At 34.2% G+C, this 22,644-nt stretch overlaps 1 protein-coding gene across 1 annotated transcript in view; it reads right to left on the bottom strand.

Annotated features, from left to right (window-relative positions):
* Nucleotides 1–867: 867 nt before the first annotated feature.
* The window catches only part of PDS5B (PDS5 cohesin associated factor B), a 70,330-nt gene continuing 48,553 nt past the window's right edge, over nt 868–22,644 (bottom strand). Inside the window, exons 18-35 of the mRNA XM_032219620.1 lie at nt 21,732–21,837; nt 19,555–19,715; nt 18,455–18,578; nt 18,142–18,300; nt 14,825–14,893; nt 13,485–13,621; nt 11,983–12,106; nt 11,622–11,826; nt 9,266–9,380; nt 8,965–9,097; nt 8,319–8,438; nt 7,721–7,783; nt 6,418–6,563; nt 3,520–3,619; nt 2,715–3,184; nt 2,534–2,635; nt 2,176–2,314; nt 868–1,494 (exon numbers count right to left, since the gene is read on the bottom strand). Of these exons, the coding sequence (XP_032075511.1) occupies nt 1,459–1,494; nt 2,176–2,314; nt 2,534–2,635; nt 2,715–3,184; nt 3,520–3,619; nt 6,418–6,563; nt 7,721–7,783; nt 8,319–8,438; nt 8,965–9,097; nt 9,266–9,380; nt 11,622–11,826; nt 11,983–12,106; nt 13,485–13,621; nt 14,825–14,893; nt 18,142–18,300; nt 18,455–18,578; nt 19,555–19,715; nt 21,732–21,837 (2,509 nt within the window). The 3' untranslated portion in view covers nt 868–1,458. The remainder of the gene's footprint in view (nt 1,495–2,175; nt 2,315–2,533; nt 2,636–2,714; nt 3,185–3,519; nt 3,620–6,417; nt 6,564–7,720; nt 7,784–8,318; nt 8,439–8,964; nt 9,098–9,265; nt 9,381–11,621; nt 11,827–11,982; nt 12,107–13,484; nt 13,622–14,824; nt 14,894–18,141; nt 18,301–18,454; nt 18,579–19,554; nt 19,716–21,731; nt 21,838–22,644) is intronic.

Below are 22,644 nucleotides of genomic sequence, written 5' to 3'. Positions count from 1 at the left end.
GAACTGGAGGAAAACAGCATGGGAAACCATAAAATGTGCATGGCTAAGCATAAATAGTAACCTATACATTTTGGTTCAAACACAGTTTGGAAAACTGCATATATGACAATGTCTTAAAATAGTTTCTCCTCTGTTTTCTGTAACACATCAATGTAAAACATAAACTGAAATGTCAAAAATTTTTTGAATACCCTGACTGAAATATTTTGCAACTGATCATTCTAATGCAAACACATTTCTTATTATTTCAATCTTCCAACTGTCCATGCTTATACCCAAGCACACAAACATAAAAAATATTGGCTAACCAAAAAAGATACAACAGACTCTTGGTAAAAGTTTTTCTCATGAGGCAATGTAGCATCTTCTAGATAAGACTTTAAAAATTACATTGCAATTCCATTACATTTCTTTCATAAACATGCAACTTACTGTGATATACAAAACACTTGGCTCTGAAGAAAAAACAGCTTTATAAAGACAGACTGCATCAATAAAATTTTCTGATTTACATGGTAATAAAACCTGTATTTTCACTAAAGCTCAGATATTAGGGTCTCGTATTATAACATAATAATTTGTTTGATGAACATAGCGTTCAGGAGGGAATATACACATTGACATACTAGACTATTAAAAATTCAGTTACAGAATTTTATTGATACAGCAGATTAACAAAAAATAATAAGGAAAATATGAGGATCAGCTTTCATTACATTATTTAATAACACATTTTAAAAATTAAAATATTAAATTCTTTTAAATGCTCAATGCCACAAGAAGTCCAGAGAAATCTGTTATCAATACTGAGGTGCATTAAAAGACTATTCTTTCACACATCTGCAGCTGGATGTACTTGTTTTATCCCACATTGTTTAAAAGCAATTTGGCACCTCCAAAGACAGACAACTGCCAAAGGTAAACACTGAATTAGATACATAAAGAGAATGCATTTTTTTTATTTAACAAATAGTGCCAGAGCAAGTGTCCCTATTTTGTCAAAGTGATTTTTTTCACAGTTAAATGCCAAGAAAAATAAGAATACAGACACTGACAAATATTGCTTGATACCCATTCTTACTTTTTTTTGTCTTTTTTCCCAAATCAATAGCTCCACCAAACAGTCTGGTACTGTTGTGTAAAGCCGTGATAAAAGCTATACAAGCACTTTTAAGTCAGAAATATTTTTTTAAAAAAGGATTATTTACAGACAGGTTTTTTTTAGTTCTTTTGTCTATATAACCAGCATACGTTACATTTCACAAAACCCCATAGTTAATGATATAAACATATGTGTGGATTATGCTCATGACCTAGGAGCATCAAAAAGCAGGAGCAGGAAATAGAGTGATTTAATTTCTTCAGCAATCCCATTGTGAGCATCAACAATTCTCTTCAGCCTAAAAGTTTGCAAATGATAAGAGTGACATCACTTAAAAATGGCAGGAGCATGACTCTTCATCGCCTTTCCCTTTTAGATGTCCTCCGACGAACCTGAAAAAAACCAAATATCAAGAATTAGAAGCCTCAATTCAAGAATGTTCTGCATACATAGTCTTCCATATTCCAAAAACACAAGCTGTCTAAACCATACATTGGGTACAACTTCAAGAATTTAAAAATCTGCATAGTGTTGATATTTATCTAGCTGTTTTGCTCTTTCAGTAGTCAATGCATTTTAAACAGCATTAACTGATTCATCAAGAAAATGCATCCATTAACTGGAACATCATTTGGATAAAGGCATTCCATATGACCAAACAAAAAAGATTAGGCAGAAAAGCTTGCCCCACTAATTTTTAAGTCTAATTGCATTTAGATGCAGTTGAATTCAATGATATTAAGTGCAGTCCAGAATATGAGATGCTACTGATTGTTGAAAAATAATTTTCCATGTTCTCTGTATAAGTGTCCATCTGGATAAAAGCTGAGATTTAAAATAGGCACAAGTAATGCATGTTCCCCTCTCAGACACAGTTTGTTGTGAAATGGAATTGCCTATTTCTTCCCAAAGGAAAATTCTCTCACTTTTAAAACACAGAACTGCCTATTCTGTTTCACTATATTTAATAATGTCAAACATAGGTAGCACTTTACTAAACTTTAAGCTTCAACAGTATGAAATGCATTACAACTCAAATGAATCTATGTGCAATTGTGCATAAACATATTTACTCTGATTGAGGACACTTCCTCCTCTTCCATTGTTACTTCTTGAGGAATATCGTGAATGGGAGAACTACTTTGAAATACGTCCATCTCTTCGCTAGATTCATTTTCTTTGCTTGCTGTTTGTTTTGATCGTCCAGCTCCTCTAAAATAGAAAGCAACAAACCAAGGAATCACTCAACACTTTAAAGTTTAAGCAATGAAGAAAGATTTGGAGAAAGAATTACGTAGACTACCTTAGCATCTAAGCAATATTAAATTGTTATTTTTGTGAACCTTATTGTACTCACAGGATCTTCTAAGTTTGGAACATTTTGTAAAATTAATTTAATGAACCTCTTGTTAGATTGACATCACATCATACCCTTTCTTCTGCTGAGTGGGTGGAACTTTTGGTGGTCTTCCTCGTCTTTTTTGTGGTGTAGACTGGTTGGATTCAGCTGTGCTTATTTCTGATGATTCAGATCTGTTTTGGAAGGATATCCAACTCAGTCACCTTGTCAATTTAAATTTTTAAATAGCGAACAATTGAACAAAGGACTTACCTTTGTTGTGATTTTTTGGGTGCTTTGTACTGTCGACCTTTTGACTTCGGTTCTATACTGTCTATCTGCCTTTCTTCCTCCTCTTCCTCCTCCTCTTCTTCCTCTTCTTCTTCTTCCTCCTCCTCCATAGGTTTAACTGGTGCAGCTTTTTTTCTCCCTCGTTTAGATGTTTTTACTGTTGATTCTTCTTTTTGTATGGTTCCTGTGGCGGCCTTTGGAGGTCGCCCTCTTCTTCCCTTCTTTGGTGGACTGTTTTGTTCATCTTCACTTTCTAAGATACTGTCTTTTAATCTCTTTTCCTCTGACCACTGGGGTTCCTCGGACTCTGAAATAACCGCAGCCCTTTTTCTGCCTCGCTGGCTACTTCTAAGTTTTGATTCTTGTCCTAATTTGTTCAGTTCATCCATACCCAACTTTTCCTCAGGATCTGTAATCATTTTCTTTCTACTTCTGGGCTTTTCCAGCTCTGACTGAGGAAGAGAGAGAACACTACTTCATCCATCAAATATGTCTACATCAATTTTACATAAGGAAATACGAACTCATTCTACAAATAAGCTGAAAAAAATCACCATATGTTAATACCCCAAAATTGTATTTTTCTTTATGGTATTATATAATATAAAAAGTGACCAGAAGGGCAAAATAAAAACTTTAAGGAAATGCATGTTTTTAAGGCACTCTTTCTAAACCTTGTACCTTTAGATGAATAACCATCAAGCACATCTCTGATTGCTTGCATTTTGTACTATTTTTCAAAAATTTATGTTACAAATAATTGAAAAGCAATGCTATTAATTCTTACGATTTCAGAATCATCTCTTTTATCATTCTTCTTTCCTGGCAGAGATGATGTCATTGTATAGTCTTCATTTTCACTGTGGTCTAGCTCAGTGCTATCGAGCCTATTATAATTAAAATATGCATGATGATTAAAATATATAATTTATAGCTGCTTATGTTTTAAAAATCAACAACAACTTCAGGATAAAATACAAAGCAAACAATTTAAATAATATAATTATTTTTATTAGGTAATTATTTTGTCATCTATATAGATTTTGCCTCAAAAATATCCCTATCATATTGAAAAGAAATAGGGTTGCCAAAGTCAGGAAAGTACTTTATGTATCCGTACATTGTATTTTCACTGATAAACTATACATTGTCATTGCGGAGTATTTTTTGCAACTTGGTTGTTTGCTTGTAGACATTTCATTACCTGAACGGGTAATCAAGGGAGAAAAAGGAAGGGAGGAAATCATACATTCACTAGCACTCATGTTACTTAGGAGGATAATGAAATATCCGCAAGCAAACATCCAAATTCAGAGAGAAGCAAGGACTCCAAATTTGTAGCTCACCCAAGCGACAAATATTCTGTTCTATTAGAACTATATTGTTATTATTAAAGTCACAGTCAGTAATTTATAAAAAATAAGGAAATGTGAGACAGTTTGATGTAGTGGTCACGGCATTAGTTAGAAACGAGGAGACCATAAATTCTAATCCTGCCTTTGGCACAAAACTAGTTGAATGAGCTTGGTATAGTCACTAAGCCCTAGGAAGGAGGCAATGGCAAGCCACCTTTCAAAAACCTTGTCAAGAAAACTGCAGGGATCTGTCCAGGCAGTCTCTGAGAATTGAACACAACTGAACAGTAGAAAAGGAAAATGTATATATGTATTAGGACTTGGCTACTGCCAAATAATGCCTAATCATTTGATCTTACTGAGAATTAAGCTAAATTCTATTATGCAATTTTGTTTATAAGATATATTGGTATCTCAATCTCTGTATCAAGCAATGGCTTTCTCCTGCAATAATGCACAGGTAGTAATCTTTGACTTACAGCAATTTGCTTAGTGACAGTTTCAAGTTACAACAGCAAAGAGAAAGCAACTTATGACTGCTTTTCACACAACGGTTGCAGCATCCCCATGGTCATGTGATCAAAATTCAGACAACTGGTAACATATTTATGATGGTTTCAGGTCCTGGGATCATGTGATCACTTTTTGCAACCTTCTGACAAGCAATGTCAATGGGGAAGCCAGATTCACTTAACAATTGTGTTACTAACTTAACAAGTGCAGTGCTTCACTTAACAACTGTGGCAAGAACAGTCATTAAATGGGGAAACATTCATTTAATAGATGTCTCACTTAGCAACATAATTTGTGGGCTCAATTGTGATAGCAGGTTGAGGACTACATGTATTTTATTTCAGCATCACCTTAAAGTAAACTACTGCTATAGAGCCATGCTGGTGTAATCATTATGATATCAGCCTAGAAAATGGGAAACTGAATTCTAGTTCCACTTTAGGCCCAAAGCCAAATGGATGATTTTGGGCCATTCGCGCTCTCTCTCATCCCTAGAAAGGAGGCAATGGCAAACTGTTTCCAAAATCTTGCCAAGAAAATTCCAAGGTCTTGTCCAAGTGGTCACCAGGAGTCAACTTCATATTATAGAATATCTTAATACTATATTACAGAAAAGAATAATTATCCTATCTTCCTGAACTGTTCTTAGACTTTTTTAAACATTACAGGAATATTGGATTAGCTTGTGAATCAATGCAATTCTACAACTTTTTTGGGGTGGTAGTGCTTAAGCAAATGCCATAGTTGTTGAATGAACTAATGGTTGACTATGGTGCAATTCTGCTGAAAAGTGCCATTTTTGGGCAAAATTTCTGTAATACAATACTGCCTGCAGGCTGCAAATGCGACTTGGTTGCTGAATGCCCAAAGTGTGGCTCTGCGACTAGGAATGAGGTCTGACTGTCAGAACTTCATATTCAGGTCATAAGTCCCCTTTTTCAGCTCAGTTCAAATTTCAAATGGTTACTATGCAACCATTCATAACTCAAGGACTATCTGTAAATGAACAACAAACTATTCTTTACAGTATTTAATTAACTAAATGCCAGCCAAATATTGTTAAATATTTTATTCTTCTACCCAGCAGATTTGGGGCTCATAGAAATTTTGTTGCTGTTACATATAAATTCTGCTATTTCTTTCTGAATCTAAACAAAGTCTTTATACTGTTGCAGTTCATATCCTGGTTAACTAAAAAACAACAACCTCAGCCTGCATTCATAATTTAGCAGTTTTAGAGCTAAAAAAAAATCCATCCAAACAAAGGCGGAAGAGGAAGAAGTATACACACCTATTTTGTAATCAACAAAATTACAAGATGCAATTCAAATCAATTTAAGCTAGTCAAAATACAAAACTATTTTGCATCAATTAAAACAGCATTTTGTCCTTTAAAGAACCATTTTTCATTTAACGGGTTAATTTTGAAAAAAAAATGTTTTCAAGGCAACCTATTTACAGCTTATTGAGAAATATCTATTTGTATCTATGTAAAAATACAATGACTAAAACAAACTAACTATTCATGTTCTATAATTCTTGAACATGGTTTTCTCAGTGTGAATTAAAAGATGTCAGTTACACAAATTAATTAATTCATTGTATTATTTAACAAATATAGAAATGAAGATCATGTACGAAACAAACTCAGAATGAGACAAAAACAACATTCTATCATATTGCAAGGTATACAAATACAGGATGAAGTGTAGGGAGAAAGACAATTAAACATTTATACTATTTCAGGTATCATTCAAGTATCATTTTTATTTCTTTTTTGTAACCTAAAAGCTATTAGTGACCTTTGTATTACTTACCTTCCTTTGATTCTTCCAGGTGAACTTGGGTTTGAATTGCTACTGGCATTGCTTACAGTTTCCATCCGAGAAGATTTGGATTGAGATTGCTTGCCTGCTGATGAAAGGGGCTTATTAACTGCTCCAAGAACATTGGCTGCTTTGGGCTGTAAAAGAAAGAACAAAACACTGATCAGTTTAATCTATATATTCAATATTATGACTATATTTTCTAAAATAAAAGACAAAAGCTTCAAAATACAAGTTTGTAAACTCTTCAGAATATTTTAACACAGTCTGAAAAAAAGTTTTAAATCACAGTTAGTCAATAACTTCTAAATTAATGTTTGTCAACAAAAGAAGGTGTAGGGCTCTTCAACCTCAACAAAAGATCATATCTTACATGTCAGGGTAATTACTTCCTTAAAATTGATTTTTGAATTTAGAATTGTACAATATCTATGATACACAGATAGTCAGACAGTGTTTGTGTATTTGTAGATATGTGTATATGTGTGTATATGTGTATATGTATCACATTTCTAACTATAAAATTATGAATGCATTAAATGCATTTTTTTTTTGTATTTAAGAATGCTTATGCAAGATACTCCTTTAAAATGCAAAATAATTAGAATGGCTTATTTCAGAACTCAGTTTACATGTGATCCATGGAGCAAATAAGTAGTTAAGAACTCCAAGTGTTTCTACATCATTTAAATGTACTTTTGTCACCAACGTATACATGTACAGTGTTGGAACATCAGCAGCTCAACAAGACACTGTTGAATTCAAGCAGTATATATCTTCCTGCAATATGCAAGTACATTACTGTTAAGAGACTTTGTTGAAGATCTGGCTTATTTCCTAAACATCGGTTTGATACTTAATGATGCCCTGTTGTTTTAATCCCTGTCAATATCCCCCATATATCAGCTCCACTAGACCCCGTGGAATAATGCAAAATCATCAATTCTGGACTATACTAATCAGAATATTAATGGAGTATCCAAAGTTCTGCCCTCACTATATCTTGAAAATCAATCTGCTCTTAGTCTTCCATCACTAACGTCTTTCAATCCTTCTATCGTCTGAAGACTTTCCAGCATTTAATGATAGGTGGTCTTGTTTTTTTAAACCATGACATGTAATCTCTGCAATGCAGTATACATGGAATTGCTTTTGAGTTAGTAGCTAAATATTAACATAAAAAAATAAACAAGCCTCATTCTAATAAATAATTTAAAAATAACGTTTTATTATAAAAATATTTTGGTTAAACATAATTATTCTGTGCAGGTTCTAAAAATATACAAATGCCCACCTTTCCTGGAGTAAAAAATGATTTCATTTCTGGAGGCAAATAGTTTTTGGTATTACTGAAATTCTGCAAGAAAAGGAAAAATGTAGATAAGATTCCAGTCTAAAGATTAAACAGAGATTGCATAATCAATATGCAGTTGCATAACTGCCTATAAAACTAATATGACATTATTTAATTTCATAATTGATGTACAATTAAGGGAAGAATTAGACAAATGAAAATTATATTTATTGAGATCCAGTTTGTGTTAAAGCAAATTAAAGTAAGGAAATAGGATATCATTGTTTCTAGTCTTCCTTTAGGCATGAAAGCCAATTGGGTGATTTGGGGCCAGTAACTCTTTTTGTGCTGCAACAGGATCTCTGTTGAAGAGAATATAGGAGGTAGAAGCATTGGCTATATATGCTGATTTGAGTTGATTCCAAAGAAAAGTGGGGTAAAAATAAAACTAATAAACTACACAATGCATTTCATGTCACATTACATTAATGCTCCTTTGTGTTAGCTAGCTATATTATGCATAATATTTACTTTAAAAAAACATATAGTTTTTAACACATAGTTCCAATGAAATGTATAAGAAAATAAATCACATTACTTTGTCAGGTTGAGTGAAATATCGAGCTGGTAGTACAGGGTCTTTGGGAGATTCCAAACTATATGTTGTGCTCTTTGACATTATGATGTTCATTGCTATATCACATACTGTATAAAGTTTCTGAAAGAGAAAGTGTGATTTTGTGTAATGTTAGAAAATATTATTAATAAAAGTTCTGAAAAGACAAGAGGAATCTTTGGAACCCCATGTTTGTATAAAAAATCTACAATGATAGCAAACAAAATAAACTTACCATTTCAGAAATATGTTATACTATGCCAAATAAAAAAGCTTTACAATCATTTGGAGAATTACAGTATTTATAAACAGTGTATAATTACACAGCAACTTAAGACAATTTTTACTTTACAATCATTTGGCGAATTACAGTATTTATAAACAGTGTATAATTACACAGCAACTTAAGACAATTTTTACTGGTTATCAAAGAATAGAATATAACACCTTTCATAGGAACTATCACAGACATGTTATATTATAGAATATAATAGTTATATTAGACTATGCAGAAGCCCAAATTTCTGAATCAAAGAGAAGAAATTATTGACATACAGCCAATTTCATTGACCTAGATAAAGATTCACTATGTCCACATAAATATTTAGCAATGCTCAATAGAACTTACTTCATTCATTTTTGTGTCTTCAGGTCCTTGAGCATCTTTTGTCTGTTTAATATTCTCTACCATTTTTCTGATAAATGCATGACTATTATTTTCATTTTTAGCCATTAATATTTCTAGTATGAACCACAAACATCTGAAGAAACATAAAATATAGCTGTCAAATAACCAGTTAATTTTCCTGGATAATAAATTAGGTACTGAATGTTGAAAAAACATTATCATAGTTGTGCTGAATGTTTAATAAAAAATATAAATCAGTAGGTTAATATACTGACATATTTTATTTTAAATACATTCTTACTCTTTAATATCTTTTAGTTGTTCAATGTCTTGGATTTTGACATAATCAGGATCATGTGCCAGAAGATGGATAGTGTATGGAACAACATACTCTGGTAGAAGAGACAAAAGTTTCTCTGAAAGTGTAAATTCAAGAAAAATTATAACATTTGGATGTATCATTATAACAGTAATCAAAGAAATGAAAAAATTACATTAAATATACATTAGATTATAGATTATATTCAACTGCATAAAATAAAGACAGTCACTATGTGCAGAAAATATTTAAAGTTCAAGTAAAATGAGTGCAGTGGATATATAGCTGCAATGCACAATCAACATATACTGAAACTTACATGTTCTAATTTAAACAATTTCTTGATTTGAAATTCTATGCCATGAAGTTTCTGGAAAGATTGATGTATTTATTTAAGCCTCTCAATTGCAATCAACTGAATCTTATGCAAAAAGCTCTCTCACTTTCTCTCCTTCTCTTTCTCTGAGTCACAATATATATATTGTGACTACGCTTACAATCTTTTAGGCCTTAAGAGAAGCAAGCCTCAAAGGAGGAAGGAAAACATACTCACATTACTGAAAAAACAGATTTGACCTCAGAATTTCTTAATATCCAAGATACATATTGTTTTTACAGATAGTGAATAGTAAAAGAAAACCACATTAAGTAAAACTATAGATAAGAGGATAGGAGAGTTCTGCACAGATTCTGGAAAGCTGCATTAAGAAATGAAATATTTGAATAGATACTGTATACAGTACCGTATACTGTTAAAAGGCATAGAATGCATAGTCATCGTGAGAACCAAATTTAAAATAATGTAATTCATATTTATTCATAAAATGTTGTATTTTTCCTAATTCAAGGTACTATAGCAGCATACATTTTAATGTAAAAATGAAATAATTAAATAAGAAATCAGGGTTATAGTTACAGCACCAAAACAAACAAGAGCAAAGATAAAATAGCAGCAAGATCACAATAAACAAGAAATTAGACAGGATATTTAAAGTTGTTAAGTGCTGCTATCTGATATCATACAATAAATAGCTTTGATCATCTTTAATAAATGCAGAATCATAATCCAGGCGCTTCTCACTATAAGGTTGTGCTTTAAGCATCTTACAATATAATGGGATGCAGAAAAGAACAGAACTATACTACTAGTAGAACTAGGAAGGTTCATGAAAAGATTGCTATCATAACCCCCCCCCCCAAAAAAAAAGCTTTAAAAATAATAACCAAGGCAAATACAATCAAGATATGTGAAAGATGCAAAGACATATGGCTTTTATAAAAAACCAACAGCACTTATCAGATACTTTTAGGGATGGATGAAAAATTAATAAAAATAGTTTGGGCAAAAAACTTTGGATATACCATAGAGCTAGATAAATGGTTAAAACTCTGGGACAGAAATTATAAATTGATAATGGCAACTACTTATAAAGAAAATCTGTATAAAATGTTGTATAGGTGGCATTTGCCATCGACAAGATTAGCAAAGATGTTTAAAAATACATCTGCTAAATGTTCAAAATGTAATCAGATAGTGGGTTCTTATTATCACATGTGGTGGACATGTTCAAAGGCAAAAAAAATGGATGAAAATACTTACATGGTTAGAGAAAATGATAAAGCAACACATAGACTTAAAACTAGAAATATTTTTGTTAGGTATATTTCTAGAAAATTATAATAAAGGGATTACATATTTAATAATAACGGTGCTGACAGCAGCGAGAATTGTATTTGCACAATATTGGAAAAATGAAGATACACCTACAGATGAAAGTATAATTAGAAAAATATTAGACTGCGGAGATAGACAGACATTAATAATAAAAGATAGGGAAGAAACAGAATATTTTTTAACATGGGATTTGTTTTATCAATGGTTAGATAAGAGGTAGCAATTAGAGAATGAAAGATTACTGATATGTATAAGTAAATGATGCAATAATTTCATTATACATGTAAACATTAGTAGCATTATTATGGTTGTTGTTGTTGTTATTATTATTATTATTACCAGTATTATTATTAATACTTTGTATAAGCAAATTGTTCCAGACAATAGTTTATTAAGCACTTATATATTTCAAAGAAAAAATGTATAAATAAAATTCTAATAATAATAATAATAATAATAATCAGCAGTTTCAATTGGGTTTAGAAGCAAATCAACACTCAATGCAATCAATATAAAATTGTTATTTCACAACCACATTCTTCCACTTTTGGAAAAATGTTTAAGGCAAACTGCATTGGTACAGAAAATAAATGTAAATGCCAGGACGACATGGTGTTAACATTGCACTTTAAATTATTCTTCGAGTGCTCCAAGATTTCTTACCACTAACTGCTGCATGCTGCTTTAGATATTCTCTTCTCACATTTATGTTTTTTACTAGGCACTGTCTGGCATGAGCTCTTCTCTCCTTTACTGGGTCTTTTGCACACAATGCACAAATAGCCATATATTCCAGTGGTAACCTGAGTCTTGATAGGCCTTTGTGAAGTTTCTGAGCAAATGCTTGTCTAACTTGGTAACACTCATCCTAAAAAGAAGAAAATGAATTTTATATAACCATGACTCTTCAATATCTCTTTTAGGAAATATAAAGCCAAACTGCTTGCCACAGAAATTTGAAATTTATGTATAATAAGCATATAGAGCTAATACTAATTAGCACCCATTTCTTCAATTTTCTTACATTGATAGCTAATGCACACAGTTGGTATTGTTCTAATGTGATGATTTCATGATAACAAGGTTCCTGTGCCAGCTTAACAACAGCACTAGCAGCAGCTAGCCTTAGACGAGACATATCAGGTTTGCTGAAAAATAAATAGAAGATACGGACTAGTTAGTATATGGCTAATTTATTGAAGGCATTTTTGCTTATTTCCTTGTTGTCATCACTCGGTATACTGAATATAATAATAATTTCTATTTGAAAATGCATATTTAAAATGGTAATCTGTTTAGAAGAGATCTCATCTTGTTTAACTGAAATATGCATAATGATTTTGCCTTTCCATCTTTTCTGCATTTACTAAGAAGAATCAAATGATTTCCCATCAATCACAATATTTAGTTTCATCTCCTTTAAAATAAATTGTTTTTGAGTTATAATGGCAATTAGGACTAGAATTTCAATTATTAAGCAATATGGTAAATTTAGCAACAGTACTCCCAGCTGCCATTGTGCCATTGCCACACAGGTAGTTAAATAAGGACCTAGTGTGACCATGACATGGGAAGAAGTGAGAATCTTAGGCAAGCAGGTCAATAGGTCGTACTGGTGCCTGCTGGGAGCACCAGGTACTGTTCTGGTACAGTGCTCCAGAGGGCCCACCTGCTCGCCTTACCTGTATTTGAGTTGATTGGGGCTTTCGCGCATAGTGTGTATGGCGCCTGCGCGACGCTCTGCCGAGCAGCTGGAGCATCGTGGAAGTGCGTGTGCTGTGCGCATGCACGTGTTGGATGCCAGCCGTTGCAGCGTACCGGTTGCAACAAGATCTGGAACCCACCACTGGGCAGGTTCTATGGAGTGCAGGCAAGTGGGTGCTATGGGTGGGCAGGCACAAAGTTGCATGAGCAGGTATGTGCTATGGAAAGGGGGTGAGTGTCCCAGGCTGGTGCTACAGGGCATGGGTGGACGCTATGAGTGCACAGTACAAAGCACATGGATGGCGCTATGGAGGATGAGCAGGACAGTGAAAAAGTGATGGGAGTCGGAATGATTTGCAACCCCCTGCCAGCTTGCCCATTGACCTTGTTTTTGAGAAGTTGCAAATAGTGATCATGTGATGGGATGCTGCAAATGTCGTAACAGTAAGCCAGATACCACGTGCCTGAATTGCTATATTATGGCTTTGGGAATACTGCGACGATCATAACTTCAAGGATGGTCATAAGTCTCCCTCATTCAGCACTATCGTAATTGAACAGTCTCTGGTCATAATCAAAGAACTATTTGTACTTTCATATTAAAGTTACCACATTATGTGGGAAATATTCTCATTTTCTTCCTTTGTTTACTATTATTTCTAAAGTAGCAAGATGTTCTGCTGAAACTGGAAGCTAGAGTTACTAGATTCATCAATATAAGGCAGAAAATTATGCTCAGAATGGCTCAGAAATATAACATATTTTCATTTCCTGTATTATTCAAAAAAAGTGCTTGCAATGTTGCTTTAAAAGTATTTATACCTAATTTTCCCCTGTTCAGTTAGATCTCCATCACTGTGCAAGATTGTTGTTAATAGTCTTAATGTAGATGTTCCTGATTTACTGTGGTTATTCTTCATTCCTAGTAACCATCGAACCATCATCTTAATTGCCTGCATCTGAAATAAATAACAAATAATCAAGCCAAATTTTATCATACTTAATAGATCATTGTAACATCTCAAAAAATTTCATCTTGAACAGCTATTTTTTTCTCCAGAAGCATTATAAGAAAAATATAAACTTGCCAAGTGAGAAAATTTCAAACTTATATTTTCCTTAAACCAAATCAAAAGGTGATTCATGCACGTTGTTCTCCTTTAAAGGAACTGTTAATATTCTATCACTGGGAAAGATCCCCGTCATTAGGAAAAGATTTGGAGAGCCTTAAAGACCTGGTTCTTCCCCAATCTTTGCACTGTTGGGTGCATGATATCTATTTATGATCAGATTTGTCATCTGTTTGGCATTTTATGTAGATTGTTATTCCTTTTATATTGGCTTTTACTGTAAACCATCCATTCAGTCCTAAGTAGGAAAACACCTAAGTTGAATACATAAATGAAATATATGAATTTTAATCATTTATTTGGTGTTATTACTAATGTAGCAAGTATTGCTGTTATCGTCAAAGCACAACACAAGTTTGAAAAAAAACAAAACAATCCAGTGACTCTTTTGCAGTATCTGCCTTTACCAGAAGGGTTATGCAATTGTTTCTTTTTAATTTGGAAGAGTGTTACAGATTCAGTTTTAAAAAGCATTTTGGAACTTAATGAGATTTCAAATTGAGACTGTATAATAACCAACATAATATATGGCACTTTTGTGAATACAGCAGAATTCTAGTATTACTTCATAAACTGCTAGTAAGAACAATTGTAGTTTTCTGTACCTACAGATGCCATTGTATTATAAGGATCTGCAGATTAATTCTAAGCCAGTCCACAATTACAGGTCAAAAATTACATTACTCCATATTATACTTCTAGACCTAAACTTTTGTTAGCCATCTAACTGTAAAAGAGATAATGCCTAGAAATGTTCTCCTTAACAATAACTATATAAAAATAAAATAAATTACAATGATTATCTAAATTAGAAATGCATGCAAATATCAAATTAATATGTTAATAGAGTATCAATAATGTAATCAGTAATTTTTATCAACATTTTATTATACTCGGTTACTTCATTTTTGGTCCAAAGAATAAATCAACATGTGCTACTGTAGTTACATCATGTTTTGAAAATTAAATTAAAAACTTTAGATAGGGTAAAATCAAAGTAATTATGAAAATATAAGTTTTTAAGTAGTGTACCTTGACAAGAGTCTCAGGAGAAACTTCTTCATCTGGCACCCATAGCTTAGTTGTTTTTTTCCCTGGCATCTGAAATAAATTATATCAGTAGCTACATTGCTATCAAAAATAATATTTATACATTCTCCCTTGAAGAACACATAGCAAGGTTTAGAAATAATTCCAAGCTTTTTTCAAAGTCTAAGACTTTGTCCAAACATCTCCAAATATGTAAGCATTCTCAACCAAAGCTGTTTTAGAAGGTGGGTATTTTAAGGACAAAAAATTTCTACTTAGTTCAACTGTTTTGACAGTTCTGTTATATCTCCTATATTTACAATAATTGTTATTGATTATAATTAATATCTATTATTGTTTTTGCAGTTTTGCAGTGTTATTTTTCTTTTTCATCTTGTAACACAGCTTTAATATTGATACATTATGGTCTCTAATATCGACAGAAATCAAAGTATTAAGGTGTTTGGTATGAATAACTGCCCTTAAATAGCTTAGCATTTCTTTTTGGTTGGAGCAAACCAGTAAATATTTTAAAGACTCTGAAACCTTATTAGGCTTTTTACTTTGATGATGAAAATGAGGTTTATTTTATGAAAAAAAGAAATTGACTGATTTTAATGCTGACTGGTTTCCAGTGGACTTTTTGCACAAAATAGAAAAAATAAAATTCTGATATATGATTTTGATGTTTTTGGGGGGGGGGGGGGAGGAGAGAAAAAAATGAAAATTGTATTGTCACCTTAGAATAAAAGGGCAATTTGAATTTATACTTATAACTGAGTCGTTTCTTTTCTCATTCTTTTTTATCTGCACTTCTGGTTTTATTCTTTATTTCTTTATTTTTTTCTCTTTCTGTAATTATTAGTTAATATTAATTTGTATCTTTTTAAAAAATGTAATGTTATAATAATAATAATAATAATAATAATAATAATAATAATTTGTGACACATCTTTAAATGTGGCTTGACTGAGTTTCATGCTTAATGAATCAAAGAAATAATATAGTACGTGAGATAATGTTCAGAGACCAATGTGATGCCCTCCAGATAGACTATAAGTAATAACAGACATGACCAAAAGAATTTGTACTCCTCTATTTTTAACCAAAGAATTCAAATTTGTCATGGAATAAATTGAAACTGACACAATCAAATGACATCTACCATACTTTATTAAACAGTTCATATAGCAAGCTTTTGATATATGACTAGACATAGTCTTAAAAATTGAGGCAATAATCGCAAGCATTTTCTGAAGTTCTGAATAAGGTTTCTACACTTCTCAATCAACAATATGTTGCACTCTTTTCCACCTGCAAACTAGTCCTATTGTTCTTAGATTTGATGACTCCTCTCAACTGTGAGTTTCAGCTCTTTCCAAACATGTTCAGAACAGGACACCCAGCAGGATGCTTTATAATACTCCAATGTTTACTTTTCAACTTCTTGGATTGTATTACAATTGTATTCTTTGATTGTATTTTGGGTCAATATCCTGGTGGGAGAAACTATGACTGAAAACAGAGCTTCCTAACACTGGGGATTATGTTTCACCACAAAATGCAGTGGTAATCTTTATGGTATCCAGAAGATTCAAGGTATATGGTGCTGGAGGCAGTAAAGCAACCCGTAACATTATGGAGCTTCCTCCAAATTTCACAATAGGGATGGTGTTGTTTTCTTTAAAACCATTATTTTCCCTTCTGTGGAAAAAGCTGCTGTGACTTGCCAAAAACATTAATTTTGTTTCATCTCTCCAAAGGACATCATTCTAGGACTGTGGGTTGTCAACATGCATTTTACCAAATTCTAGTCTGGAGTGGGGTTTAAAAGTGAGGCTTTCCAGGGTCTGAAATCATGGAAGCATGTTAATTTAGATAGTGATCGATCTTATAACTTGATATGTGCGTAGTTCTTGATTTTAGAAGTCAATAGTTTTTGTTCTGAAGTTTTCCTTTGCTTTTACTCCACCATTCAAACTATCTTCCTGTTCTATTGGGGATTTTCTTCTGATAGCCTAGTCTAAAGAGGCAGATTACCCTCTAACTCTTCTGATAACATTAATAACTGTGATCAAAGGAACAGGAAGCTCTTTGAAAACAGTTTTGTAGTCTTTAACTTTACTATGTTTTCTATTACCTTCTTCCTTTCCTCCTCAGATAACTCTCTGCTTTTCTTTCTCTTGTCCATGTTCACTGTGTTGCACACAATGACAAAAAACATCTGAGTACTTTTCCCCAATCAAACAGGTTGAGTGACTGATTATGAGATGGAAGATATCTGTGACTGTAATTAAAGAGTCTGTTAAGATCATTAAAACCCAATAAAGTCTTTTCATTTCTAAGGGTGCCAATAATCTAATCATGTTCATATTATTTTCATTTATTATTGCCAATAATATGTTAAGTTTTACATCCAAAACGAAGTGTACGCTTAATGTCATAAAAAAGGATATACAAATAGCTGTGGCAGTTTAAGTTTACTACATAGGAAATTGAGATTCTTTGCAGGAAAATGGAAGGTACCAATATTTTTGGCCATGTCTGTATATGAAGCCAAAAGAACATGAAGTAACCAGGTGGGGGAAAGCTGGATTACAATAGATAAGGAGTGTCAAATTGGATTTCTTCGAGGGTCTGATCAACATTGTAGTTCTCTTCCGCAGGTCTGCGTGGGGGATGGGACGTACACGTCCTGTAACACTTTGCCGGCCAAAAATGGGTCATGCGGGGGCACCACAAGGCCCCCATGCAGCCCATTTTCGGCCTCCCTGGCCTCCAGCACCACACTGCTGGCCAAAAACGGCTACGTAGAAGCCTTGCAGGACCTCCATGTGCCCTGTTTTTGGCCAGTAGAGTGCTGCAGGAGGCAAAAAATGGGCCGCGCCACAGCTCCAACACACACACAGCTCATTTTGGCTGGCAGAGGCACCACGGGCCAGTCCTTTGATATTCCAGGCCAGCCCCGCGAGCCTTGAGTTTGACACCCCTGCAATAGATACCATTATGAGTTCACATTATTTAATAGAGTTTATATACAAAATGTGTGCATCTATTTTTCAAGAAAAAGGAAATTGAATAAACTGGAGAAAAAATTCAATTTTATATTTCTCAAGGAACTTATTATTACATTCTTAGTTTGTCTTCATTACCCTTCATAAGTTTACATTTTTTGATTTCTCAGCTGAGTATGCTGGACATACTAAGAACTGCATAGCTATTTTCTCTTGTTAAATGCATACAATATAATATACAATTTAGAGGTATTTTACTATTTTTCTCAGATTTTTTTTTACTACAAAAAGCAAAACAATTCTTACCCTGTCACTCATTAACAAATCTTTAACTATAAATGTAGCCACCAAAGATTTCAGCGGGGCAGCAAACTGATCAGGTGCCAGCAAGGCTATGTGGCCAATGGAAACCAGTGGTGTAATCAGATGTTCCAGATTACTTGGATCGAGACTCTTATGTAGTGGCTAAAATATATAAATGATAGTAAATGTTAACATCAATATGCCCTTAAAGAGTAGTCAACTGCAAGCATTTAAACATTTTAACCTATAAATAAGTCAAATGCTTCAGAATTTTCTACTATCATTGCACTATAAATATAAAATAAAATAAAAATACCTCAAATATCTGTGCGAATTGTGTTTCTTTACTGGAGAATATTGCATGGATGCAGTGAATGGCATACTTGGCCTGTCGAGGAGGACCTTTTTTAGCTTTATGTTGCAAAACTGGAAGCAAAGCTCTACAGATTGAAAAAAAAGCATAAATAAAACTACATAAGTAGTTTTGTTTAATGAACTTGAACCATTGCATATTTAACTGGAATCTTTGTGTATTTAATTAGAATTTTGCTACGATAGGCTCTGTTCCTAACTATATGAGACTTCACGTTTTCGTAATATAAATGGTGACCCATCACGCAAAGCAAAATTTCAAAAATCATCCCATGATTTATGTTCGGATGTAATATAATTTACTCCTGTTTATATGCCTTTCCAATCATAATGACTCTGTATCCAATATTGCACTTGCACATGGGCAGCACATCTCTTCCTGATTCTGTGCAAGCGATACCAAAGATGTCGCTACTTTAACAAACCTGAGATGCTCAGGTTTCAAACCTTTTCTTCTAAACCATTTTTGAAGCATTCACAAGCTATAAAAAGCTTGTATATGGAACAATGCACTTAATTTTGAAGTACAATTTCTAAAATCTGTGACAATATATCTAATTCCTAAAGATAACTTCATACACGCAGAGGGAAATATTTCATTCTTGTTATCATCATCATTCCGCAAAATTAAAGACAATGCAAATTCCAGGAACAGAAGCATCAAGGGAAGCTGTTAAAAAAATATAACAGTAAAGTGAAATCTTTAGGGCCCTGATCTTCTAGGCAAACATATGGGAATGCTACTATAAGTATACTTTAAATATACTTATTTGCTTAGTCTTCATCTAGTGGGCAATGTGCTGGTCTAAATAACAGGAAACCACTTTAGTCTAGTCCCCCGCCTTAGGCATGAAAGTCTGCTGGGAGATGTTGGGCCAGTCAGTCTCTCTCAGACCAACCACCTCACAGGATGGTTGTTGTAAGGAAAATAGGAGGGAAAATATTATGTATGTTCACTGCCCTGAATTTTTTATAAAAAAATAAAAAAATAAAAAAAATAAAATGGGATGAAATTCTAATAAATAGAGTATAGAATTAACTCACGATCTGATGTGTAAAAAATTCTCCTCAATTCTGCTTCCTGTGTTCTTAAAAATCTGTAATGCAGCTTCAGCTACTTTTTCATCCTCCATTTTCAAACAGGCCAGGAGTGATTCAAATGTTTCAGCTGAATGGAATGAGATAGGGTGGGTAAACGAAAGAACCTGCAAGAGTAAGATTAAAAGGGTTTTAAAAAATCATTCTTATGTTAATCTATGCTGACTAAATATATTTCATTGAATCAATTGTGACAAATCTTTATGGATCTATGGATAAACATCAAACACCCTAGTTCCAATTACAATAAGGATCTATATCTAAAGGCTTATGCATAAATCTAATGAGCTACAAATAATCCTCATTTAGTAACTGACTCATTGAGTTACCAAACCCAATTCTGATCACTAAACAAGGACTACCAGTAGTATAATTCTATAGCCAGTACAAAGATAAGTCAAAGACTACATGTATTCATCTATTTTCTATCCAAGGAATATAGAAATACTAAATTACTCATTTCATATATAAAAAACCCTTAGTAATACCTAGACTGATTCTGATACCGGGTGGCTCTGGCCAGCTGAACCCTGGCAAAACTGAGCGGCTCCAGTATTTGGTTTCAGAACTATGGTTCTGTACATGGTTACAGAGCTATGCCTTCTTTGGTGCTGGGTGGGGTTACACTGCCCCAAATAGACTGATTGCAGAACCTGGGGGTCATCCTAGATTCATGATTAAAAAATCATGAATTTGGCCTTAAAAAAGCCTTTGTATAGCTTCAGCTTGTATACCAGTTGTGCCTATTCCTTGATCAGTAGGCCTTGCTCACTATTACTCATGCCGTAGTCATCTCCAGATTGGACTACTGCAATGTATTCTACATGGAGCTGCCCTTGAAGAATATCTGGAAGCTTCAGTTGATACCGAGTGCAACAGCATGGGTAGTTATATGCATTCCAAAACATCTCTGCTCATGAGCTGCACTGGTTGCCAGTTTGTTTCTGAGTCCAATTCAGGGTCCTGGTTTTTACCTATAAAGACATTCATAGCACGACACAATCTGAGGGGTCACCTCTCCCCAATTACATCAGAATGACCCATTAGATCTGCCAGAGAAGGCATGCTGCGGGTACCATTAGCTAGTTGTGCTGTGAATCACCTAGGGACTTATATTTGGTGACTCCCAGAAGATGCCTCACAGCCTCAGATGCTTTCATAGAAACATTATTCATGGCTAGTAGATTTTTACTTATATTTGATGACATTCCATTTTATACAAATTTGTATTCTATCACCTTCAATGTTATATTATCACCTCCAATTCTTCAGAAAAAATGAGACAATTAGAACTGCTGATCATAGGAAATAGAAAAATCTTAAATTCAGAAAATAATGTGGATTTTCAAATATTATGGGGCAGGTCATAGTAATAAGTGCCTATGGCTCCAACAAAGGATATGGGTGCTTGCAAAGTTAGATATCAGTCTATGACAGTGATGGCGAACCTATGACACGTGTGTCAGTGCTGACACGCGTAGCCATTTGGGGTGACACGCACAGGATTTCATGCGATTCATCCTCGGCTCCTGCACGGCCGCCGAGGATGAAAGAATCTGTGCTGGAGGAACGGGGGGGCGGGACGTGTGATCTCCCCCGCCCACACTCACTTACTGTATTGCCGCCGCCCCTTTCTGAGCGCAGGGGCTGCTGGTAAGGCGTGCGTGCCGTGCGCACACACGTCATCAGCGCGGCGAGGGAGGACCCGCAGGAGAGGAGCGCGGGAACAGTGCGCGCCTCTCTCCAGTCAGGCCGGCACAGAGAGTCTACTCCTGGGACTGTCGGTTATGACCGCACCACAGCAGGGAACAGCGGAGTGCCAACGGGAACTGTGAGCGCCATTAGCAGCAACTATAAATTGCGCAAAATTATGTTTTTGTCGAAGTGACACACAACGCGAGTTATGCTCGATTTTTTGCCGATTTTTGACACACCACGCCAAAAAGGTTGCCCATCACTGGTCTATGAGAAGAAATTAATTTCAGAATTACTTCCGTTTCTTGTCCATCATTTCCTGAAAGTCACTATTATTATACTTAAGAATATTCTTGGCTTTTTTCTAAAAGTAAAATAAGATATAACAGAAAAAATATCGCAATAGTGTTTTCTATAGAAAAAAATACCTTAAGCAATTCAAGACCTGCTCTGATTGCCAGATCAGTAGGGACACCTTCATCTTCATCATCTGCTGTTCCATCTATGGATTTGTTTACTTGTTTAATAAGGGCACTAATAAAGGAAATGATGAAGAATCATGTTGGATATTCCATTTAAATCTGATCATGTGTAAGCAGTATATTTGAGCAATAAACATTTTTCCTTTAATAGAGCAATGGTACGTATTTAAGATATACATTTTTATTCTCATTAATACATTTATTCTCATTCAGTTGTGTTAATGCTTAATAAGATGGTGAATGATAGCATCTGTTTTATTTAATTTTCTTGTCTGGTATGAAATAAGGTATCAGTACAAGCAAGATAAAAATAGCTCCAAGTTATCATTGTAATTCTTCCGTTGTCAAATCCTAACATCTTTCCATAGAAAATACAGTCTCTAGCAAATGTTTTTCTCTTTCTTGACTAAGCTTTTCCCTTCCCTTCTCACTTTGACAAAAAGTGAAATAAGGTTAGGAAAGGAAGCTAATGAATCATAAGTCTTCAATTAATATCAAGAATATGTTCGGGCTCACCCCCAAAATTTTCCAAATTGTTTCCTTCTCTAATTACTTGGATTACTTGTTGCCCCACCCTATAACACACATTACAATATAAGATTCAATAGGGAGAACACTACAGGATTAGTGATGTGTGGTGAGGGTTACCGTTGGTGAGGCAAGAGCGCAGCAGCAGTGAGAAGCAACGTCCCCGCTGCTGTGTCAAACAGGTGTCTCGCGTTTATGGCGGACATAAACGCGAGACGCCTGTGGGACACAGCGGGGGGGGTGTTGCTTCTTGCCGCTGCCGCACTCTGCTGCCTTGCCCCCCCCCCGCCACCTCCGTCCCCGCTGACATTCCAAAAGGACATTCCAAAAG

Source organism: Thamnophis elegans, chromosome 6 (genome assembly GCF_009769535.1).
Source record: "Thamnophis elegans isolate rThaEle1 chromosome 6, rThaEle1.pri, whole genome shotgun sequence".
Taxonomy (NCBI): Eukaryota; Metazoa; Chordata; class Lepidosauria; order Squamata; family Colubridae; genus Thamnophis; species Thamnophis elegans.
The sequence above is the reverse complement of the archived record's forward strand: the minus strand, read 5'-3'. Positions and strand labels throughout refer to the sequence as shown.